The 26217-nt window shown below is 37.3% G+C and overlaps 1 protein-coding gene across 2 annotated transcripts in view; it reads left to right on the top strand.

Annotated features, from left to right (window-relative positions):
* LOC108247506 (E3 ubiquitin-protein ligase TRIM21-like) overlaps window positions 1–25937 on the top strand; it is a 36634-nt gene extending 10697 nt beyond the window's left edge. Inside the window, exons 2-11 of one of the 2 annotated variants that reach the window (XM_017435674.3) lie at window positions 924–1442; window positions 5718–5892; window positions 6147–6242; window positions 14096–14185; window positions 14331–14474; window positions 16299–16446; window positions 19224–19268; window positions 19356–19382; window positions 19464–19639; window positions 24109–24477. In XM_017435674.3, coding sequence (XP_017291163.1) covers window positions 928–1442; window positions 5718–5892; window positions 6147–6242; window positions 14096–14185; window positions 14331–14474; window positions 16299–16446; window positions 19224–19268; window positions 19356–19382; window positions 19464–19639; window positions 24109–24477 — 1785 coding nt within the window. In that variant the 5' untranslated portion in view covers window positions 924–927. Of the gene's footprint in view, window positions 1–923; window positions 1443–5717; window positions 5893–6146; window positions 6243–14095; window positions 14186–14330; window positions 14475–16298; window positions 16447–19223; window positions 19269–19355; window positions 19383–19463; window positions 19640–24108 lie in introns of those variants that run through there. The other variant, XM_037976296.1, reaches the window with a different exon arrangement.
* The last annotated feature ends 280 nt before the right edge of the window (window positions 25938–26217 follow it).

Genomic DNA, 26217 nt, shown 5'->3' with positions numbered 1-26217 from the left:
AATTAGGTATTTGCTGAGGCAAAAGACTATCTGTTTTAATAATTGGCCATTGGAGATAATCAATTTGGGTTCTGTCTATCTTGGAGTGCACATAGCTGACACAGTAGTTAATCTTAAACTTTGTCTTTTTGTGTACACAAATTAAACACAATACAACACTTCTTATAAACCTGCCAGTACTCTGTGCCAGTGTCACCAACTGTATAGTACAGGGGATTTATATAAACTACATTACCTACAAGACATCGTTTGAGAACAGCGTTAGTGTACCAGCACATTTTTCCTCCCACTCAAGCATGATTACTGAGCAACTAATGTAAAAAACCTACATTTTAGGGTTCAATATGAAGAAAATGAATTCCTCATAAGAGAGCTGAGCAGAAACCTATGTCCACAAACTTGAATGAAATGAAGCAATATTGGAAAAAAGAGTGGGCCAAAATTCCTTCTTGAACATAGGAGAGACTGATAAAGTTATATGGAAAACACTACTGAGAGTTATCGATTCTAGTTCTGGGTCATGTAGTGGACTTGATTTTTCAGTCACTAATTCTTGGTAAATGATTATTTTTTTGTTAATTTAATGACTCAGTGTAATGGCTATTATGTGTTATTATCTATTTGAGGTTGTATATGTGTGGTTTTAAGACTTTAAAAAGCATATGATTCATTATTTTATGCTTGTATGTAAAACTTTAACATGAAACAGTGATTACTCTATTTTAACTTGAATGGATGACTTGTGTTATCCTAAAAGTGAAAACTTTAAGTTTTGACAGCCCCATGACTGAATCTGAAGTACCTAAATCAAACCATTTTGTATATTAAAACTAGTTGCCCGTAACAATTATTGTGTCGTATTTATTTTTTTGAATCCTCGGTTGTTTTCTTTTTGATCTAATTTGTCTTATTGAACACTACAGGGGGATGGCGCTGCCCGCTGCCTGTCTGTCTGAAGACCAGTTCACCTGCTCAATCTGTCTAGAAGTGTTCAACAACCCAGTCTCAACACCATGTGGTCACAGTTTCTGTCAGTCCTGCATCTGTTCCTATTGGGATGGAGGAGGAGGAGGACGGGGTGCAAAATCTTACCAGTGTCCCCTGTGCAAGGAGTCCTTCCAGAAGCGTCCAGAACTACACATCAACCGAACTCTGAAGGAAATTACCGAACAGTTCAAGCAGATGGCCAACTCTAGTTTGCCAACATCAGAAGGAGTCATGGGAAGGGAGCCTCCTAATGTACAACCTCTCCCAAATCTGTCTGCACCTCCAAGAAGGGGGGACATGCCGGAGAGTATTTTTGTTGAGATGGTAGCTCGTTTTCAGCAGCTAAACCCAACTGGAATGCCACATTTCAGTTCCACTGAATCCCAAAACTACTTCTTTCAGACTCAGAACAATGGAGGCCTTGACCCACCACCACCTTACTCCACTTCCAACAGGTACTGATACACAGTTCTTGCACTATTCCTCTAAAAGCCTCTAAAAGCCCAAAGACAGAAATGGAACATATTCAATCGTACCACAGATTAATTGTCCTAATGCCATCCCCCTTTGGTATCTACTTTCATCTCTGCCTCCACTGTAAATAAAACCTGCTACAGCCCAAAGAATCTTTAGAAACTAAAACAACAAGCTAAATTTTTTTAAAGAAAATACCAATAAAAGTAAACTTGGGGTTACAAATGACACAGGCAACAACACAGGACTTATGAACAGGAATCTAATGACTTGCGCTCTGTCTCAGATCAATAGGGTTTTTTTTTTACTTTGATAAAAAATGCATCCTATTTTAGTCTTCACTTTAATTATATTAATAAATGTTCTTTATTTTCATCATTTATTTTTTTATTGGTTTAATGCCATGCAGCTCACATGAGCAAAGAATAGTCGTAAAAAAGCCAACATGTAAAATTGAAGGTGCGTTTTTGGACTAACCTAACAGCTAGATATCAGTTCTGGCTGCTGTCCCCCTCTGAACATCTATAAACAGCTATCCACAAAACAAAGTAAGTATAAAACAGCTGTGTGTCACTGTGTCCTTTTGATTTGGTAACAATATATGTCTTTGCAGTCTGAGAATGAGCATGATAAGAACCAACTACACAGTATATTGAATCTAACAAACCCAACAATCTCAACAATGAAAAGTGGCCCAACATGTGGATGCAGGTTGTTGGTTGACTCCTAAACAGCTCAACTTAGTCACTTGGGAGTACTGGGGTTTGGTTATAAATATGTTCTCATAAGATCTACATTTAAATGATTATCTTAACACACACACTCCACCCCATATGTATGTTTCCTTCCTGTACAGTCTAGTAGCAAAACATGAAAGAGAATATACACAGTAAACGTGATTTCATCAACACATGATCTTCATTCACAACCAGTGGAATGATGTGCTTTACATCTTCCCCAGAAAGTGATTAAATTCACTGATAAATTTTAATAATAATGTTTGTACAGCACAAGAAAGAATAAAAATAAACATTCAAAGGAAAAATAATTTTCTGTGCATAGATGAAGTATTAGCAAAAGATAAAATACAATTTGAAAAAGAAAGGAAAAAAGACTAGAATATGCAATCTCAATTCAGACACAGTTGGGATGTGTAAAATGAAAATAAAAACAGAATGCAATGATTTGAAAATCACACAAACCCAGATTTTATTCACAATCGACCATGATAAAAATATCAAATGTTTAAACTAAAAGAAATTATACAATTCTTTTTTTTTAAAAAAAGGTAATTTTATAGCAGCATCACATCTCAGAAAAGTTGGGACAGGGCAACAAAAGGCTGTAAAACTAAGTAGTTTGAATAAGAAACAGTTGGAGGAACATTTTGCAGATAATGAGGTTAATTGGCTACAGGTCAGGAAGAGGACTGGGTGTAACAAGATCATTTTAGAGAGGCTGAATCTGCCAGAAGTAAATATGGGCAGAGGTTCACCAAGTTGTGGAAAACTGTCTGAAAATAGTGGATCAATTTCATAATAATGTTTCTTGACATATATTGAAATGACTTTGCATATTCCATCGTCTATATTTCATAATCTCATCAAGAGATTTCAAGAATCTGGAGAAAGCTTGTGTGCAAAACACAAGGCTGAAAGTCAATATTGAGGGGTCCACGGCAATAAAAACAGGTCTGATTTTGTTAGGAACATCATTGACAGGGCTCAGGAATACTTCCTGAAATCTTGTCTGGAACACAGTTTGCCATGCCTTCCACAAATGCTGGTTAAAGCTCTGTGATGCAAAGAAAAAGCCCAGTGTAAACACTGTATGTGGAAACCATCTTTAAAATACATTGAGACAAAGTGGAAAACTGTGCTATGTTCAGAGAAATATAAATTTAAATTCTTCTCGAAAACCACGCCCTTTGTACTAACAAGGAGAGGGACCATCAGGCCTGTTATCAGTAAACAGTTTAAAAGCCTGTCTCTCTGATGGTATGTGGGTACATTAGTGTCTATTGCATGGGCAGTTTACACATCAATGCTTAAAAATGTGCAGCTGTGTCTCAGTGGTTAGAGCAGTAGTCGTCCAATGAGAGAGTTCGATTTCACCAGTATGTCAAAGTGTCCCTGGGCAGGAAATTGAACCGCTCATTGATACTGATGTGTGCCCTATCAGTGTGTAAAAAGAGTTTAAAGCACTGATTAGACTCTATAAAATGATTTATTCAGATTATCTTTGTAGAGATTAAGTAGAGTGCTGTATAAATGTGTGTGGATAGGTAAATGAGGACACAGATTGTGTTGTGAAGTGCTTTGAGTGGCCAGGTTGGCTAGAAAGGTGCTATATAAGTACAGTTTAATTACTATTTATCAGTGTACTTGCAATGCAGAAAAGTAAAACATCATATATTCCCATTCATATGTTAGCAAAAGAATGCTATACCACATGCTGCATGCTTTACAACAGCATTGCTTTGAAGTAAAAGAGTCCAGGTGCTAAACGGGCCTGCCTGCAATCCAGAGCTCTCACCAACTGCAAACATTTGATGCATCATGAAACAAAAAATTCTGTAAATAAGATACAAGACTGTTAAACAGCTAGAACCCTACATCACACAAGAATGGGATAACATTCCCTTCCAAAAACACCAGCAGCTGCTCTTCTCAGTTCCTAGACATTTACAGACTGTTGTTAAAGAAGAGGGGATGTTTCACGGTGGGAAACAGGGCACTGGCCCAACTTTTTTCAGATGTTTTGCTGCCAACAAATTTAAAACTACACAATTTTTTTCCGTAAACATGAACAATTTCTTAATTTAAACATCTGATGTTTATTGTGTTCCGTTGTAAATAAAATATGGATTTATGAGTTTTGTAAATTATTTCATTCTGTTTTTATTTACATTTTACACAATGTCCCAAGTTTTTCAAAACTGGGATTGTACATAAGTGTAAAACCTTAGAAAACAACAAAAAAAAAAAACCAAATTAACCTGTGTATTAATTTTCTAAGTTTGCTAAATTTAGAAACAACCAAATCTAAGACAGTGTATAAATTCTAACATTTTGACCTTCATTCTCAGTTAGTGAAACCTTTTGTTTGACTGTCTGCTGTCAAACCCAGCATGAAATGCATTTACATGAGCAATAACTCAAATTTTATTTTTCATGTAGAAATAAAAAAACCCTTTTTCTCTGTTAATTGTTGATTTTGACTTGGTATTGTGATTGTTCATCTCTATTTGAAGTTATTATTTAAAGTGTGTTTACAAAATAAAATCTATTGATCACCAGTTATTGGTGGAAACAGAAATTATGTTTGGTTCTCTCAGGTTATTGGTAAAAAAAGGTTGATGAATCAGGTGTTGATGTAAAACAGGTGCTGATGGAGACAACATATTGATCATGTGTTGATGGAGACTGAGCATTGATGGAGATGAGGTGTTGATGAAGACCAGTTGTTGTTATAGACCATGTGTTGATGGAGACCACTTACTGATGGAAATCAGGTGATGATAAATCCCACTTGTTGACTGAGACCACATGTTAATAGAGATCAAGTGTTGATGGGAACCAGGCATTGATAAAGGTCAGGTATTGATAGTGATCAGGTGTTGATGGAAATCAAGTTATGATGGAGACCACATGTTGATGGAGACCACAATGTAATAGAGGTTACATGTGTCGATGGAAATCTAGTTTGGCAGATGGAAATTCTTGCCCATGGTCTTAAGCTAGATACTCTCGAAATATTCACAGAAATATTAGGTGCAAAAACTGAAGAGGTTCATTATTTTTCAATCAGTGAATAACACAAATGCTTGTGAACTGCACAGCTCAAAGCTCAGGAAAGAAGCACAATTCAGCTAAACTCTCATTTGGAATCAGCTAACAGCTTTCTGAAGATGTAAATAATAAATACATTTAGATTACATGGATTATTATTAAAGTACTTCTAAGTCCTTACAGTTTTAAATTTAAACATATAGAGATTGTTGAACAGTTCATTCACTTGAGATTTTTTTAAAACACATGCAAAAAAAGTAATTTTCAACAATTTGTCTGGGCACGTTTCAGTTCCATTCACTATCTGTTTGTTGTTCGATTATAGAAATTCTTCAAGACCACTGAACTAAAATGTAAACTGTAAATTGAAAAGGTTTAACGTAAATACTGGAAGTTAAAGATGACTTTTTGTAATAATTTATGATTGAGTACTTTGAACTTCTTTAACTCTTTGTATTTGTACAGTGTGGGAAGTCCAGCTGATGTCCCATCAAACCTCCCCCTGTGTCCCATCCATCTGAGAGGCCTGGAGTTCTTCTGCCGGACTGATAACATGTGTGTGTGCAGCGCCTGCACGGAGACAACTGAGCACCGAGGACACAACATTGTGTCTGCCAACAGAGAGTGGCAGATCAAGAAGGTCTCTGTGTTCCTCAGTTATCTCTTAGGCACCTGGTTTAATATTATCAGTTTTAAATATAATAAAACATTATGTTCTCTGAAGAACTAATTTAGAAGGATGTTTCTACTTTAACCTCTTTAAAAAATTAAGTAGTTTTTATAAACTATAACTCAGACGTGCACTTGTTTTTGCATATTGTCTGTGCAGATTAGTAGTATGCTATGATGAGGTAATCAATCACACTTTGAAAAATTACTTTTAATCTTCTCTAGTCCCAGGTAGGATTCACAGAGCTGGAGCTGAAGGATCTCATCACTGACAGAGAGAGGAAACTGGAAGAGATACAGAACTCCATTCTAGAGATAAGGGTGAGTTTTCAGGATTGTTGTTCAGATTGACTGTCATTTACGCCCTAACTCATGGTTCTTTTCTGCTTAGCATCCATCTGCTTGATAGTCTGTCTGCTTGATGTCTGTCTGCTCAACTGTCTGTTCAACCACCCATCTGCTGAACTGGCCGTCTACTTGACTGTTCATCTGCTTGACCGTCTGCCTGATGTATGTCTGCTTAACCATCCGTCCGATAGTCTGTCTGCTTGATCGTCGCCCTGCTTGACCAAATGTCTGCTTGACATCTGTCTACTCAGCAACCATTTGTTCGCTCAACTGTCCCTCTGCTTGACTGTTCATCCCCTGGAATGTCCGTGTGTTTGAACAACTGTTTGCTTATCTGCAGTCTGAGAGCAAAGTGTTCTGTTGGTAAAATATGGAGCAAAAGATTTTTATTATAAGATAGAGCTTGATTGTTGAAAGCCATTTTCTTGACAGCCAATGGGCTGTCAAAAAAGTGGACGAGTTACTCTGCATCATTCTATTTCTAACATTATTATATTAGGCAGGTGGAAAAAAAGTGTTTCATTAATGTTTTAACAATTTCTATTGCGATCTTACTGAGTCCTTAAAGTGTTTCTACAAACCCTCATAAAAAAGGAGAGGAGCTTAATATTCTCTAGATCTTTGCCTCAAATAAAATAATAATAATTTAAAAAAACAGGAGTTTCAGTTAAACATGTTATAACTTCACATTCTAGAGAGTTAGGAGATAATATAATTGTATTACAAAAAAAAACCCAATAAGATTTAATCCGACATCTAAAAAAAGCTTCAGATTAAATCATACAGGCCTGTTCTTAAAGCATTCAAAGAACAATTGAGATGAAGCACAAATGTTAAACTACAGTCTCTTGCTAAAATTATGTCATAGCTAAATCTATATAAGAGAATTCTAAACTAAAGAGGGTCTTTTCCTTTATCAATATAAATAATCCACACATACCTGATGAAAAAAATAAATAAAGAAACTTGATTTCTCTAAAACTAGAAAGAAAGAATAACTGAAGCATATCATTATGACATCCTTTTTAGCTGAAACCAAAATAAGAATTATTAAAAATAAAGAGTAAATCCATCCAATCAGTGATGTTTAATGCTTCCCACTGACACTTACCTGTTCCGGTAGGTTAATGTCATCGTGTTTTTTTAAGATGTTGTTGTGGTTTTAAAAATGTTGTTGTGTTTTGAATTTGTCATTGTGTTTTCTAATTTGTAGTAAAAGTGTCTAATTTGTAGTTAAGTTTTTTAGTTTCTTGTGTTTGTGTTTGTGTGGTTTACACTTCAGGGCCACCGTACTCTAGTGACAAGGTGCAATTACAGCAACAGAACAAACTCATTTACTGTGTAAACCTTAAAACAAAACCAATGGGTTGATTTATGGCTTCTGATAAGGATAGCAGCAGAGTATCATTTAAAATGTCCTACTGTAGAGCAGAAACTAGTCTATGAAGAACAAATGTTAAACTACAGTCTCTTGCTAAAATTATGTCATAGCTAAATCTATATAAGAGAATTCTAAACTAAAGAGGGTCTTTTCCTTTATCAATATAAATAATCCACACATACCTGATGAAAAAAATAAAATAAAGAAACTTGATTTCTCTAAAACTAGAAAGAAAGAATAACTGAAGCATATCATTATGACATCCTTTTTAGCTGAAACCAAAATAAGAATTATTAAAAATAAAGAGTAAATACAGAGCATAAAAATTTTATTTGATTTCTCTTGTAGATTGATTAAATGCTAGAAAAAAATTAGAACTGCAAGCAGTTATCAACGGGTTCCAAGCCCCTCCTAGCAAGTCAGCCACTTACTCCGCCCCTCTCCGCACACTCCACTCCAACATCCTGCCAGCTTGGCTTCACTGCGTCGCTAAGCAACCGGACAGAGTCAGATATTTTCAGGATGGTGCATAGTTCTTAAAGGTGTTCCAAAAGACGCAATGTTATAAGTTTTAGGAAATCTCTTATTCGTCTTAAAATTATTGCAATATTCTCAGATAGTCATGTCTGCATGTGGAATCATATTATTATGATTTCAAAGTTCTTAGTTTCAATGGTATTTCAGTAAAAAAAAACTAACTGCCATTTTATACCACACAGACCCAAATAAATAAATTATTATAAAATCCATTATTCATTAAAAAATACCAAAATACTCTCAGATGATCAAGTCTGCATCTGCAATAATATGCGTTTATCTCCAAGTCCCTAGATGAAATGCTTTTTCAATAGATAATTGTTGAGTGCCATTTTATGTCACACATGGCCAAGTAAATATTCATAGAAAATCCATAATACATAAACATAAACAAATTACCAAAATATTCTCAGATAGTAAAGTGTACATTTGGAATATAATTGTATTTCAATGTCCCTAGTTTCAATGCTGTTTCAGTAAAAAAAAAAAAAAAAAGTGTTAAGTATAATGTTATACCACAATGAGCCAAATAAATATTATAAAAAATCCATAACTCTTCAAAAAATTGCCAAAATATTGCCATGCCTACATGTGGAATAATATGCTTTTATTTCTATGTTCTTGGATCAAACGCATTCTCCATGAAAAATTGCTAACATCATTCTCATGACATTTACCTAAATCATTAAAAATTTAAACTTTTTTATAAAATTTCCCAAATATTCCCACATCACCGTGTGTATATGTGGAATAATGTTTGCACTTTATGAAATCTCCACACTCAACAGCTTTTGTACAACAAATTGTTAACCTTTGTCGTAGCAGTGCTGGTCATACTGAAATATATTCAGAAATTTGTTAAAAATCAATAATGCCTCAAGAAAATCTCAAAATATTTACAGATGACCATTATCATGTCCATTATTGGCCCAAATTTTCTAATCCACCATAGTCTAAAACTTGTTTCACAATAAAATAAAAACTGCCCATGTTGGTTAGCATATATAATTTTTTATTGATTAAACACAAGGGTGCGCTCAAATCTAAATGATATTTCTTGTACTTTGTAGTTAGGCTAGATCTGAACAGAGTGTCAAATTTCAAGTTGTTCAGCCAAACAGAGTCAGAGCTGCTACTGCTAGCATGATTTACGAACTCCATAAATAGTAATGGCACGCTTTAATATAGAACTGCGAATCTGGATAAGCAGTTTTAGGGTTTATGCAATGAACATCCTGTACGTCTTAGCACTCTAAATTTAACGAGTGACTTTTGTGATTTTTTCTAAAGGTTAAAGGCTAGACATACATTTGTGCACATAAGCCTCGCCCACTTTGACCTATCATTACCATATTGATAACTTAGTTTCAGGGGTGTATCCTGAAGATACCCACCAAGTTTCATGTAAATCCATTCAGCCATTTCGTCAGTATAAATTTTTCGTACTTATAGCGCACCCTAGTGTTGGATCTTACTGAAAGTGGAGAGAAACCCTTAATTTGGGCTTAGGCACCACTGTTATAAAAGCTATTGATAAATTTTAAACTGTTCTTAAGTTATGCTCCATTAACATTTGTTTTGCAGAAGACTTTTGTTACTTACGCCGTTTTCTACTAATTAGCATAACTGTACCATTTTTTTTTTTCAAAACTCACATAATAGAGCACGATTCACAGAATACAGAGGAATAGAGATATTGTGCGTACATCTAGTAGTTGTGGAGGAATTCACTAAAAGGCATTAAAAGGGCCACCTAGAGGTCAATTTTTTCTACCTTTCCCTGAAACATAGAGCACAATTCTGTATTTGATCTGTGATTTCTGTGAAGTTAATGTTTGATTTCACCAAGTTCAAAGCTCAAATGTGAGATAGCATATAAGGCACCCCCACTTCATAATAATATTCAAGACATCACCTCAAGATGCAGTCTTAAGTATTTGTACCAAGTTTAATGTAAATCTGTCATGCAGTTATTCAGATGTAAACTTTTTGAAATTATAGCGCCCCCTAGCTGTAAAACTGCATAAAATTTAAGACAAAGTGGCAACATCTTATCCACAATTAGGATCTAAATGCTTTTTCCATAATCTTGAAGTATGGTGGAGATATTTATAGTTAACTGTTGTGCTAGCTAGGGGTAAAATGTTTGGTATTGCGTCACTTGCACAAACTTCAAAATATTAAAAACGTTTTTCATATCGCTTTAGCAGATCTGCCCATAGATGTTATGTACCAAGTTTCTTGTTGATCCAGCTTATAATGTGGGAGAAGTATTCAAAACTAGGTTTTGCCTTTATTGCGCTCTAGAAAAAGTCTAGTTAGGAGGAAGTGGGTGTGGCCAATGTAAAAGAGATGCCGAATGACCCAAAAATGAATGTCCCATCAAATATTTTTGCTTTAGCGCCCCCTAGGTATCGGAGGATATGCTTTTTTTTGTCTGAGTAGCGGTAGGGTCTTTCTATCAGACTGCCTGGTTGGCTTTTCCCCAGGAGTTTCTGTTTTTTCTGGCCAACGCGTTTTAGGGGAGAAGAAGAAGAATGAGAAATCCGTACAAAAACAGTAGGGTTCCCTGCTCCTCTGGGAGCAGGCGAACAACCATGCCTTGCAATGGCCGTCCGCTCGCTCCCGTGGGCTTGGAACCTTAATAAACAATTGAGGTTTTAAAACAGATACATATGTATGTGTGCTTGGTAACTTTAACTAAAGTGGCACTGTGATGTCATGTATCTCAGTCTAAACAAAGGTAATTAACACATCAGACCCTTTAGTTATGCTTTGAAGTAGGCCTGGAGATTTTAACTGCCTTGTTAGAGAACAGGATTCACTTCTCAGTTTACACAACACTGTTTTTGAGTGAAGTAGTAGATTTTCTGCACTGGTTCAGCTGTTCACGTACATGAAAAAGCACTTGTTTCTTCTGAAATCAAAGCGTTTTGAATCCAGGTCTCAGGCGCCACAAAGCTGTTTTTCAGTGAAATTGTAACATTTATGTTGCAGTTAGCCCATTTGTGTACACAGCAACAGCAGTCAGATTATCTGACACTGAAACCTTTTGAACCCAGGTCTCAGAGTGGAACTTTTTAGATCCCCGCATTTGCATTTCAAAGGAAGCCGCAACGTGTAAAATCACATGCACAGTACAGACGGCTGCAGCCATTAACAATTTTGCCAAAGAACGAGTACATCATCAACAATAATAATGGTGGACAGCAGACTGCTGTTTGTGCTGCTCACCCTTTCCAACATGTACCAGCAACCCAGCCAAACTGTAAGTCCAAACAACAGTCTGTGTATTCACCATTTTGGGTGGAACTGTTTTCATGCTGGCGAGACTGGTGTCTTCTTGCATGCTTGTGTTGTTATGTTGGCTACTACCATGTAAAGGCATTAGGACGGACGAGACAAGACTGTTGTGTCATAGTTGAACCACCAACTTTATTTGGCTTGCTCTGTCTTACAACACAGTATATTACCAATGCAGGCAACTCAATACTGCCCTCTACCGGCCAGGAATGTATAACATACATCATAATGTGTAAGAACCAACTATTGGCCTGGCATGGAAACTACAGCCGGTTCAACAAGCACAGCAGCACCGTGTAAACATGCAACTCTTTTTTTCAATCAACATCTGAAAATCTTTAATGTTTCCAAGAGATCAGCCTTGCATAAACAGGCTAATGAACACAGCAATATTCATGTAAACACATTTTTTCCTTGTTGGTTCGCCACAATAAACACTAAAAAACCACAAACATTTCCAGAGATCGTTCTCGTGTACACAAGGTCTTAATGCCTTGAATGGGGACTGGATGTCTGTCTCTGGATTACTCCTTTTGAAAACAACCAACTGAACGACAAGACCCTTGACTCATGCTGATTTAAAAGAGTATTCTTATCTGTGAATTGTCCCAGGTGTAAGGAAGTAAAAGATACCAAAGGGTTCCTTAGATGCAGAGAGAGTGTAGCCAGGAAGGGGTAGGTGAAAAGTAAAGGAAGTGAAGGTTTTCTAGCTGAAGAGCGTTTTCCAAATGGGGAAGTGTTTTATCAACATTGGCACTATATCTGTGATCAAGTCTTGCTCAGAATCTGCTGTAGTATTAGTGGTGCTCAGAGAAACATGTGAGAGGCAGTCCCCTATGATGTTCTGACTTCCTGGTAGGTACTTCATGTCATACTAAAAACACATCAATCTGGCTGACCAGCATGCAATTCTCATGTCAAATCCATCATCTCATTAGTGCTTAGCACAGTGGTTAGGGTTTGGTGATCAGTGCTGAGCATGAATCTATGTCCCCACACAAATTATTTCCAGCTTTCATCTTTCAACTGCCCATACACAAACAAGAGCCTCTTTTTCTATATTGGAGTATTTTCTCTCAGCTGGAGACAGAGTGCAGGAACCAAAAGCAACAATGCATTCCACTTTGTCTGAGTGCAGCTGTGTCAAAACAGCTCCAAATCCATAATCTTAATGTTGGCAGTTTCAGTTTTTGTTGTTTTGTTTTGTTTTTTTATGGCAAGAGCTGGGTGGTTCAGGAGCATTTTTTGAGATCATTAAACTTTTAGTTGCTGCATCAGACCATTTCAGTTCAGTCTGAGTATTTGCTTTATTACAGCAACTGTGGATCCTCTATTTTATTGAACATGGCTCTCTCTGTGTTTATCTACTCTCCGTCTTTTTCTTCTTCTTTTCTTTCCTACGTTGGCACAGCAGTCCACTCTAGTATGGTGGCCCTGAAGTGCAAACCTTTATCAACAAATCACTAAACACAACTACAAATTTATAAACACAACAACAAATTAAAACCAGAATGACATATTAAAAAAAAACAATTACATTAATCTACCAGAAGAGGTAGGTACCAGTGGAAAACATGAGACATTGCTGATTGGACGACAGCATGTTTGGCTTTTGAATCTGAAAGCATGAAACCTGAAAACATGTCCAGTATCACCCCGTATGTATGTCCGGACTCAAAATATTCTTGGATAGTGGCAGCTACATTTGAGTCACCGGTATTAGTCGTGTTTTCAGAAACATGCTACAGGCAGAATAACTTTTGGTTCAAAAGCCAAACATCCATCATCCAATCAGCTTTGTTTAATGTTTCCCACTGACACCTACCTGTTCCGGTAGGTTAATGTCATTGTGTTTTTTTAAGATGTTGTTGTGGTTTTAAAAATGTTGTTGTGTTTTATATTTGTCATTGTGTTTTCTAATTTGTAGTAAAAGTGTCTAATTTGTAGTTAAGTTTTTTAGTTTGTTTTGTTCGTGTTTGTGTGGTTTACACTTCAGGGCCACCGTACTCTAGTGACAAGATGCAATTACAGCAACAGAACAAACTCATTTACTGTGTAAACCTTAAAACAAAACCAATGGGTTGATTTATGGCTTCTAAAAAGGATAGCAGCAGAGTATCATTTAAAATGTCCTACTGTAGAGCAGAAACTAGTCTGTTGTGTGTTTGCAGAGTTTATGGATCTTTATCCTATTGCTTCTCATGCATTTTATATTTCATCTTGTGAAATTCCCTTTTTGCAAGTGTACGTTTGTATGACAGTGACCTGCAAGAAAGTGGAGCCAATTAGTGAGCTTTGTGATCAACAATACTAAAGGTGGAATTTTTTGCTCTGGTAAAACATGCTGTAACTGAATTACTGTCCCATGCTACGCATTACTTGGCATACACAGATGCTTTAACAAACATCACTAAATATTCAACAAAGTTCAATCAAAATTTATGAACAATTTTTGTGATATTTAAGTAAGATTTTCATTTGTTATTTTAATGCTTAATAAAGTTTACTTGAGTCATAAAAAGACTAACCAAGAAAACAGATGGCAAATTTTAACCAGCCTTTTTTAAATACAACTTCAGCTCTTTTATTATTTTTTCTTTAACAGGCTGCAGCTGAGAGAGAAACAGACAAAGCTGTTTGTGCTTTTTCCAAGCTGATCTCCAGTCTGGAGCACTGCCAAGGCAAAGTCTTAGAGGTAAAAAATAAAATTAAATAAAATAATATATATATATGAGATGACTCAAAAACTAAACGCCAAAATGTTTTTTNGGGGGTAAAAAGAAAAAAGTCCAGCTGTTTGCAGAATAGACAATTCTTGATGTTTTTGCTCTTCCCACCAGGGAATAGAAATGAGTCATCGAGCAGCAGAGAGCAGAGCTCAAAGTTTGTTGAGAGAGCTGGAGGAGGAGATAGCTGCCCTAAAGAAGAAGAGCTCCACACTGAACCAGCTGGCTGAATCTGAGGACTACGTAATCTTTCTCAAGGTATAAATTATTAGAACAGTTAAACACAGTGATTAAGGTGACACAAAAATATAGAAATGATAGATCTGCAGCTCACTTCCATCGAATAATTTATCTACCTCAAGTTTAAGTATAAATTCTATTGAACAACTTTTTTTTTGTTAGTCAGCACAGTAGAAGTCAGTGGTCACTGTTGACACTGGAACAGCATTTTCTGACTATATACAATTTTTTTTTTTTTCAGTTCAGCCTCGTGTCCACACAATAACTGCATTTTAGGAGCCCCTATATGTTATTTTTTTCAAACCCAGGTTTCAGAGAGAGAAAATCTTTAAAGGGCACTATTGCATTCTCGCGTGGACAGTCCAAAAACAGACTTTTGATACGTATGTTTGTGTTGCAGATGCCAGTTGTTCAACAACAGCCAAACTAATTTATATTCGTTACCCTCTCCCACCCATCCACCCCAGGTTGGGCAATTTTTCACCTTCTAACAACAAAAAACAAAAGCACCTGTAATGATGCTGACTTTGAGACAATTCAAATTAAATAAGTCATGTAAACTGGAATTCTCAACGTAAAAAGTGAGATTTTGATTGGCATCATTTGTTTTTTCAGTCCCACTGCAGAGACGCATTAGATTTCTTCAAATCTGATAATCATCCTGCTGAGGGTTCGTCAAACCATGTTTTCATCCAACATGTGTTTTGTGGACTTGGAGAAGGCATTTGACCGTGTCCTTTGAGGAGTCCTGTGGGGGGTACTCTGGGAGTATGGGGTACCAGACCCTTTGATACGGGCTGTTAAGTCCCTGCACAACCAGTGCCAGAGCTTGGCCCTCATTGCTGGCAGTACGTCAGGCTCATTTCTGGTGAGAGATGGACTCCGCCAAGGTTGCCCTTCGTCACCAATTCTGTTTATGATCTTTATGGACAGAATTTCTAGGCGCAGCCAAGGTGTTGAGGGGATCCGTTTTGGTAGCATTAGGATCGCATCTCTGCTTTTTGCAGATGATGTGGTCCTATTGGCTTCATCGGATGGAGCACTTCACAGCCGAGTGTGAAGCAGCTGGGGTGAGGATCAGTGCCTCCAAATCCGAGGCCATGGTCTTGAGCCAGAAAAGGATAGAGTGCCTTCTCCGGGTTGAGGAAGAGGTCTTGCTTCAATTGGAGGAAGTAATCTTGTTCACAAATGAGGAATAATGGAGCAGGAGATCGACAGGCAAATTGGTGCAGCATCAGCAGTGAAGTGGGCGCTGTACTGGTCTGTTATGGTGAAAATAGAGCTGAGCCAAAAGGCGAAGTTCTCGATTTACCGGTCAATCTTTATTACTACCTTCACCTATGGTCACGAGCTTTGGGTAGTGACTGAAAGAATGAGATCACAGATACAAGCGGCCAAAATGAGTTTTCTCCACAGGGTGTTTGTGTTCTCCCTTAGAGACAGGGTGTGAAGGGACTATGTTTCTTGGCTGGCCTGGAAACGCCTTGGGATTCCCTCAGGGAGCTGGCCCAAGTGGCTGGGGAGAGGGAAGTCTGGGCCTCTCTGCTTAGGCTGCTGCCCCTGCAACCTGACTCCGGATGAGCGGAAGATAATTGATAGATGGAATAGCTTATTTGACTCTTTGGTCAGAATGGAATTGATTCTTCAAAGCAAATCAAGGCAACGTGACATAATACTAAACTATTATAATATCACCCTCCTAACATCCAGTAACTCCAGTATATCTTCATGTGTCCTGTAACATCTAGACTGGACTGTTTTAGTGGTGCATGATGGTCAGACAGTAAATGGAGGAGGTTTCATCATTTTTACATAAAGTTACTGACTGTTTTGTTTTTGCAGATGTTCCCCACCGTGTCTACACTCCCACAGGTTAAAGACTGGTCCAGTGTCTCAGTGTCATCTCAGCTGAGCTCAGGGGCAATCCTCAGGAGTGTCAATCATATGATGGAACACCTTCAGGAAGAGATGCAAAAACTGACAGAAGTCTGTAGGTTCAAATTCAAACAGAAACATTGATGAACTTTTAATCTGCGAAACCTTTTACAATTACAGGCCTAACATTCCTTAAAGGAATAGTTATCACCTGCTACCTTTTATACCAGAGTTTTAAACTCAGATTATTTTATGATGAGAAATGATAAGGTTATAACTGTTTTGGTTAAACCTTGTACATGACAGTATACACAGTCTTGCGCAAAATTGTGAGATCTCACATCTCTGTTATTGCTTGGAGTATGCATTGTGAATAATTAACTACTGCCAAATTTTAAATTCACTGAGGTGAGAACCTTGTATATGCCCATATGTGCAATCTTATGCAATATTGAGATCTTGTGAGATGTGTTAGCAATACGTTGAATGAAACTAACTCCCTCATTTTAGAGTAGATTGAAGTTGATACCAGTTCGACAAGCAGCAAATGAAATGACCTTTTCCTCTGTTCCATTGGATTTTAGGTATAGACAATAAGTAACAGTCCTGGGAACGAAATGTATATCCTCCAGTCAATTTACAATTTATGTAGAGGAGGAGATAGGAAGGCAAATAATAGCAAATAACACACAGTTATGTGTTATAGTTTAAAATCAGTAATAAAATTAAGAGCTCCATGGTAAACAGAGTCAAGTGACTGTAAACTCTGAAAAGATCCATGCATGTACATCACAATAATCATCACCATAATTTAGAACTGACATAAAAGTAGAAGCAATAAGTCACTGTTTTGCATTGAAAGAAAGGCAGGATCTGATTCTAAAGTAAAAATCTAGTTTTAACTTTAGTCCTGTAACTAGATATATGTAGCTCAAAGGGGAGAGCAGCATCACGTATAAAACCCAAGTACCTAGACTAAGAAACCTGTGTTACAAGAGTACCTTAAAATGTAATTAGATGCCTTTACCTTTGAGTTAGAGAACATCATCAGCTTTGTTTTGTCTGAGTTTACAAAAACTTTTAGGCTAATTAAATTGCTCTGGACAAAGTTAAAGGCTGATTGTAATAGACAGAGTGCATTGCTCAGCATTGAACTAGCACAATAAATAACAGTGTCATCAGTGTACAAATGAAATGTTACCTGTGCAACATTATAATCCATACAGTTATAAATAATAAAAAGTAGTGGACCCAAAAATAATACTTGAGGTATCCCTTTAATTATTTTCAGGGAGGTGGAGGTTAGACCAGGGGTGGAAATTAGCACCCGCCACTGGCCAAATGCGGGTAAATATTTGAAGTGGTGGGTGAATTTGATCAACACTCACGCCACTGTAGCGGGTTGGCAATTTGAACAGAAAAGGTGTTATTTGTCCTCTTGACATATAGGGGGCAGCAATGTGCTCGAGTTGCTGCTAAATGCAAGAAGGAGAAAAGTTTAGCAGACACTCTTTACCAGTTGGTGGCGGTATTGATTCCTTCAGTTGTTTACCAACCACCAATAAAAATCAAAAAGAAGAAGAAGAAACAATTCGAGGAGTAGCATTAGCAATGTAGCAGAACATTTCGGGAGTTAAGCAGGTGGCAGACAATAAAAATGTTTTTCAAGAGTAGTCGAGGGAAGAACCGAAAGTTAAACAACGTTTTTTTTAAAAAACTAAATCAATGACGTCATGACGTCGGTCAGTGTGCGTTCATGCCTACGGCCGGTGTTCTGACGATCTGTGCTTCCTCGTCAGATTTTCCTAACGTAGCACGGCTAAACAGCTATCTCTAACGGTCGGTGCTACCTGTCAAAAACTGCTACCGTCATGTTTACAAACCGAAAACTACAGCAGTTCGTGTTAATGTTAAATATCATCGGATACTGAAGTGGAAGCTTAGGAGTTATGCTTAGCATAGCATTGGAACAATTTATATCCACGACGAAAACCTTTCTAAAACCACAAAAATCACTTCCTGCATCAGAATATCCTACCTGTTAAATATAAGCAGGTAGCACAAATAGATCTATGCATTAAAAGCAGCAAGTGTCTGAAAAACATTACAACTTACATACAAAAACTTACAAAAGCACAAAAAAATACTTCAAAAACACTCCACAGAAATCAATTTCACTTGTCTAATATTTTTATGTACAGATATGCATCTTTTAATGGTTTAAAATAAAAAAATCCAGTTATTTCCATGCAGTGTCCAGAAAGAGGAGTTGTTCAGCTTGTAGGGCACCACAACTGCTTCCACCCACCTCCATCATCATCATCATATGAAATAACTTTTTGTCACAACAAAAAATAGTGGCTGGTAAAATATTTGAGTGGCCGGTAAAAAATTTTGTCAAAATTTTTAATTTCCACCCCTGGATTAGACCTTCAACTCTTTGTCAAGTAACAGACCTCAGCATGTTAAGCACTTGGAGTATATGTTGGGGATCACTCTCAGCTACTACCAAACTAAACTATAGCTTAATATGTGTAAAACTGACTGAGTTATAGCCATTTTCGTGTAGATTAAGGTCAGTTAGCTATGGCAACGTTCTTGTATGGTGTTAACTCCAAAAGTTAATTAGTTGGATATACATCCATTACTTTCTGAGAGGTTCATTAAAATTTGTTTATTGATTCAAAAGATATTTTGCTAACAATACAGACAAACACACACGGGGAAAAGCATTATTATACTGCCTAAGGAGAATTCTGCTAAAGTACATTTGGTCCATTTGATTATTGCTCACTGCTCAAGGCAAAGGCAAAGAAAATAATGTAATTTTATTCCAGAAACTTCAGAATGTCTTTTCTTTTGAGTTTTAATGATTTGTTTTGTTTCTGACAGGCCAACGATCCTCACCAGCTCAGCCTGTTCCACGGCCCAAACCAAGTAAGACCTCAGTCAGCTAATTGACGATGTTTAACAGAATGAAAAGATAAAATAGATTCCTTTATAAATCTCATTATGTCTTTCCAGAAGTTAAAAGAGTTCAGGAATATGCAGGTAAGGTATTAAAAACATCTGTTTGTGTCTTGGAGTGGGGAGGGTGATGACCCAACCATCAATCTGTCTTAACTTTGCCAGCTGACATCACCTTGGATCCCAGCACTGCCCACCCACGCCTCCTCATCTCCCCCAATGGGAAGCAGGTACACTGCAGTGAGCGCCATCAGCTGGTACCAGACAACCCAGAGCGCTTTGACCGGGTGGTCTGTGTGTTGGCCCACCAGGGCTTCAGTACAGGACGCCATTACTGGGAGGTGGGTGAGACACTGCTTGAAGACATGGGCATAGTTGTTTTTTTCTCTATGATTGTTGAAGCTCATAAAAGGCACAGGGCTCCATGGTGTCATACACTGCCTGGCCAAAAGAAAAGTTGCCACCTGGATTTAACTAAGCAAATAGGTTTGAGCCTCCTGTTGGCTAATTACTGCATGGGTGATTATGTTTTAGCTGGCAACAAGTTATTTAACCCCAACTGGTGCAATGAGTTGCTTCTCATTTCTTAAACAACAACAACAAGACACATCCTGTGGTCATGGAAAAGATGTCAGTCTGTTTGAGAAGGGTCAAATCATTGGCATCAAGCAGAGAAAACATCTAAGGAGACTGCAGAAACGACTAAAATTGGGTTAAGAACTGTCCAACACATTATTAAAAACTGGAAGAATAGTGGGGACCCATCGTCTTCGAGGAAGAAATGTGGCTGAAAAAAATCCTGAATGATCGTGATCGGTGATCACTTAAACGTTTGGTGAAAACAAATCAAAGAAAAACAACAGTAGAACTCCGGGCTACGTTTAATAGTGAAAGTAAGAGCATTTCCACACACAATGCAAAGGGAACTCAAGGGATTGGGACTGAACAGCTGTGTAGCCTTAAGAAAACCACTAATCAGTGAGGCTAACTGGAAAAAACGGCTTCAATTTGCTAGGGAGCATAAAGATTAAACTCTGGAGCAATGGAAGAAGGTCATGTGGTCTGATGAGTCCAGATTTATCCTGTTCCAGAGTGATGGGCTCATCAGGGTAAGAAGAGAGGCAGGTGAAGTGTTGCCTACTGTCCAAGCCTGTGGGGGCAGTGCTATGATCTGGGGTTGCTGCAGTTGGTCAGGTCCAGGTTCAGCAACAGGATGAGCTCAAATAATGAGGTCAAAGGTCAGCTGACTACCTGAATATACTGAATGACCAGGTTATTCCATCAATGGATCTTTTCTTCCCTGATGGCACGGGCATATTCCAAGATGACAATGGCAGGATTCATCGGGCTCAAATTGTGAAAGAGTGGTTCAGGGAGCGAGAGACATCATTTTCACACATGGATTGGCCCCACAGAGTCCAGACCTTAACCCCATTGAGAATCTTTGGGATGTGCTGGAGAAGGCTTTGTGCAGCGGTCAGACTCTACCATCATAAATGTGAAAAACTAATGCAACACTGGATGGACATAAATCTTGTGACATTGCAGAATCTGACTGAAACAATGCCACAGTGAATGTGTGCCGTAATCAAAGCTAAAGGCGGTCCAACGAAATATTAGAGTGTGTAACCTTTATTATTTTGGTGGCAACTTTCTTTTTTGACCAGGCAGTGTAATGTGTACATGTTTAATGTTAGTATGTACAGATCTGAATATACCCTTTGATTTAATCATTTGGGCTTGTGAAATTAAAATCATTCAATTCTTGAAGGAATACATATTGCCTGCTATTTTTCATGTCAGAGTTTTAGACTAAGATAATCTCATATTCATAAATGACAGAGCTGTAGCTGTTTTGGTGAAACATTATCCACAGTGGTAAATGGACTGTACTTATATAGCGCCTCTCTAGCCAACTAGGCCACTCAAAGCACTTTACAACACAATAGATCAACACACACATTCATAAAAAAATAAATTATTCTATAGTTTCTAATCAGTGCTTTAGATCACTTTCATACACTGATGGGGCACATTAGAGGCAAATAGGGGTTCAGTGTCTTGCCCAGAGACACTTCGACATGTGACTGCTGCCAGGAATCGAACCTACAACCTACAACTTGCTCAGTGGAGGACAAATGCTCTTACCACTGATCCACAGACACCCCTCATCTCATGAAATATTGCAAGATGACTCTCAGCTATTACCACATCAAACTTTAGCTCAGTATTTGTAAATCGCTATAGCCACTTGTGTTAATAAATGTCCAATAGCTGTGTTGGCTGTCTTGAATTTTATTGACTCCGAACGTTAATCACCTCTAGTTATACACTCAATGATTAGTTCCTGAAAGCTTCACTAAAATCTGCTCAGTTGTTCATGAGATATTTTGCTAACAGACAAACCAGATGATGTCAACAGTTAATGCTAAAGTTTTAAGCAAAAAATGTTGTGCAATGTGTAGTGTTTACAGTATGTATTTTGATTGACTCTCAGCTACTAACACACCACATTTTAGCTCAGTATCTGTAAAACTGACTGAAATATAGCCCTTTTAGGGATTTCTAAGATCACTGAGATGTTGTGACCATCTTCAGTTGGATTGATCAGTTGTAGATGTGAATCTAGTGGTCATGAGATCTTCTGCTAACAGACAGACATAGTTGATTTCAATAGTTAATAGCAAAGTTTTAAACATAGATCTTGTGTAATCAGTTAGCACTCAAAGTATAAGTTGTGAACCAGTCTTGGCTACTACCACACCATATTTTAGCTCAATATCTGTAAAATTCACTGAGGTATACCTATCTTTGTGTTTTCTAATATTGTTTAGCTGTGGTGGCCAACTTGAATCACATTAATTCCAAAATATAATTACGTGTAGATATCAACCCAATGGTTACTTTCTTTTTTGTTTTTTTAAATCCGTTGAGTGGTTTACTTTGCGTTACAGATAAACAGACACACATATCCGCAGACAGAAATGAGCAAAAATATTTTTGCTCTGCCTTCAGCAGAGAGAGAAAATAAATGCAGTCTTTATCAATGACTGATAGACTTCAGTTGAATCTCTCAGTGATATTTTTCTGTAGCACTTCCACAGTAAACCCAACTCATGCTGGGTACACATCTTTTCCAAGCATTCAGAAGATATTCAGAAATATAGCTGCATTGGCATGAAGGGGTCCTTGACACTATTTCTCCATGTCAGTTCAGCAGCTGCTTTTAGAAATGACAACAAAGAAGAAGAAACTTCAGGTCGAAATAGTATAAAGTTGTTTGGCCCCAGAATAAACTAATGCATTTAAAGTATACATTTATTTTTAATCTGAGAAGAAAAAAATTGAAATTATTGATACTGATGCAGAGAACACAAATGGAGACAAATGGAGGCAGGCAGGCAGGCGTATAAAAGCAGTAAATAAACATATTTTTCATTGAACAAAATGCTGGGGCAACCACCAGAGAGGCAACCAAACAACAGGCAACCAAATTCCTGGGCAACAAAACAGTAGTGCAACCAAAGACCATTACAACAGAAAAATGTAAAGCAGATTTGTGCGCTATATAGATGGATTTAGGATTTCCACATGAGGTTCATTTGTTGATGTTTACACAAATGATCATGTAGAAGTTTTTTTTTTTGTTTTTTTTTATCAGACAGACTCAGAAAGTGTTAACACTCTAGGGATGTCCTGATCAACAAGTTTTGTCGACAATACCGATCTGGTCATTTAAAAATAAGGATTGATCCCAAGTCTCAATTTGATACTTGCATCATTTGACTTTTTTTTTAATTAAACATGCTACTCACGTTTTTTTTCTAACAAGGGTAAATCTGCCAGATGATGGCAAGCTTTTTTTTTCATTTCTTACATCTTGGAAGCCCTGTGTCAGTTATGATGTGTTGAGAGGGTAAGACAGTGGCTCCAACAACTCCAAAAGGCAACAAAAACCTATTTTTTCACCACAGCAATGAGACAGTCTTTTGGAGAAATGAATTAAGCCATCCATTATGTAATCCTTTGGCTTTTGAAATATAAACATTAACAAAATGAGGCAATGAACAGAGTTTCTGTCACTCATTTAAAAAAAACAACCTGCTGACACAACACACTTGGAGACACCAAAAAGAGTCATTGTTCTGAAGTTTAATATTAGCATGAGCTTATGGTTGGGCAGCCTGTTGTTGCTGCTGTCCAATGGTCCACTGGTGTTCATCAACTTACTGCCGACCAGCAGCCAATTATTTAATTGCTACCCTTTTCTATTTTAAATTACTTCCATCCCGAACATATGCTGGCATCTAATTCATACCATATTATAGTACACTATGGAAAGATAACTTCATTAAGGTGTGATGTATTTATATTGCCCACTGCCATGAAAGGTGGGCCGTCATGTGTAAACATATGTGGGTTAGGGTTAGGGTAGTGTGTCTGTCTGTCTGTAGCTGCCACAGCTAATCAAATTTAACGAACACAAAAAATGGCTATAACTCTGTAAATCTTTACAGATACTTAGGTAAAGTTTGGTGTGGCAGTAGCTGAGAGTCATTCACAACACATACTCTGTGCACTAACAGATTTCATATCTTTGTTTAAAACTTTGGCAAACAAGTCCAAATACATTCCTACAATGAATGCTAGTTTTTATTTTAAAAATATTGGACAGCAGTCTGTGTTCAAAAAATAAACCAGTGTACAGATTGCACACTGATATAGGGACCAACACAGGAGGAGGTCATCAACTTATTTCAGACAAAGTGTTGTTGCAATGAAGTAACCTGTTTGTCTCCATCCTTGTCAGGTGGATGTTGGAGGAAAGACTGACTGGGATCTGGGAGTGGCCAGCCGGTCCGTTAATCGAAAGGGTAAAATCAATGTAAGCCCCGCTCATGGCTACTGGTTCCTAAGTCTGCGGGATCGGACTGACTACGCCTTCCGAACAGATCCCTCAACCAGCCTTACAGTCAACAGCAGACCCTCTCGGATTGGGATCTATGTGGACTGTGATAAAGGCCTGGTGTCATTCTACAATGTGGAGGCCAAACAGCTCATTTTTACATTCACAGATAGTTTTCGAGACACCATCCACCCATTCTTCAGCCCCTGTACTAATAAATCAGGACAGAACGAGGCTCCGTTAACCATTTGCCCAGTTGCAGTGATAGAATGAAATGAGTCATTTACACAAAACATAAAAAGGGTTTCATGTGTGTCATGGATGTAGCTGATCTTAGCTTTACATGGGAATTAGGGTTAACCCCTAACGCTTAACCTTGATCCCTAATCCGTAACCTTATTATGTCAGTAACAGAAAACATTTCTGTTGGAACATTAATAATCATAGGATTTATCTCTATTAAATATTTTAGGATTATTCCAAATTCCATAATGTTCCGTGGACAATTAAACAGTTTGTTGCACAGAAAAAAATTAAAACTCTAAACAGTAGAATTAGACAAGTAGATGTGTGGGAAGGGAGCAGAAAAGGTTTTTATTTTTAATGTTGACTTAACGAGTAATTAGTGAATTTGTCACTAGTGAATATATTACATGTGTGCTGCTGCCATTTTGACAAGGTCTCCCTTGAAAAAGAGATTTTTTGATTTTCGAGATCTACCTGGTTAAAGAAAGGTTAATAAATACATGAATATTTTAGGGGTGTCCTGTTTAATAATTTTTTTGTCTTAGATATCGATCAGAGTAATTTAAAAATAAGACTCAGCTGATACCAATTTTCAATCCAATACTTGCATTTCTTTGCATTTTTTACAATAGAGACTTGCAGATTACAGACCATATTTACATCAAAGTTATTAAAATCAATAACATCTTTTCTTTTATGTCCCAGTAGCTCTACTTTGCAGTAAAGACAATTAGTTGTTTGTATTTCCTAACACAGAATAACATGTCAGGTGACAGTCTGGGAGCCTGCTGCTTGCTGCTGTTGCTATCCATCAGTGTATGGCGTTCCAACAAGCATGGACAGCAGGTCAACAGTGGAGTATAGCAGCTACTCTCATTGATCTGACACGCTTAATATAATTTTAATGTTTCTTTCTTTTAAATCTCCTCCCTCAGCCTGACTCACACACAATTTAAGTGTTAGTTCCACATTGGGACCACTATTTATACATTTGTCAGCTGATGTTTGAGGACAACAGTTGGAGTCTTAATGATTTTGGAGCAGTAGGTCTGGCCTCATATTTAGTCTAAAGTTTTATTTTCTACAAGCATTAATGAGACATGCTCAAGTGATTGTTCTAAAAAGTTTCATGTGCACGGCTCCTAATTCTCAGCTGTAGATTAAGAGCTTTTCAGAGCCTCACTGGTCTCTGCTTTTATGTCTGCTCTGAAATATTTGGAGTATTAAAACTTTCTGGGTGAAATGGATAACACAGATAAACAGGATAAATTTTTGAGAGGGTGGTGTATAGATAAAAAAAATGTTTTGTTTTGATGTGTCTGATTCTCTTTATGCATGTGTACTGGATGATGAGCAACAGTAAATATTAAAATATGCTGTAGGACAACTAAAAACTTGCTTGCTTCCTGTCTCTCCTGTTTAAAAAGACTTCATATTTTTCAAATGTCTTTGCTAATAAATAAATCTTAAACTGAGAGTTAAAAAGATATCTGAGTGTTGTTGTTTTAATCCCATCTGCTGTGTTAGTCTTTAGTTGTTGGGGGTCAGGTTCAGCGAGTACCACAACGAATTCTAGGTGAGTACACTTGTGTAGTAACGTGCATTGTTCGGTTGAGAAACCAGTGACAAACTAGAGAAATTGCATTTTCTACAAAACTGAACTGGGAATGCTGAGTTCTGAATGACTGACAAAATTTGCTGAAGAAGCTAAAATTGAGCTGAAAGCTAAATGTTGCAACTAACTAAAAGTAGCAAAAAGCTAGCTAA

The sequence above is a fragment of the Kryptolebias marmoratus genome, linkage group LG6 (assembly GCF_001649575.2).
Source record: "Kryptolebias marmoratus isolate JLee-2015 linkage group LG6, ASM164957v2, whole genome shotgun sequence".
In the NCBI taxonomy this organism is placed as follows: Eukaryota; Metazoa; Chordata; class Actinopteri; order Cyprinodontiformes; family Rivulidae; genus Kryptolebias; species Kryptolebias marmoratus.
The sequence above is the reverse complement of the archived record's forward strand: the minus strand, read 5'-3'. Positions and strand labels throughout refer to the sequence as shown.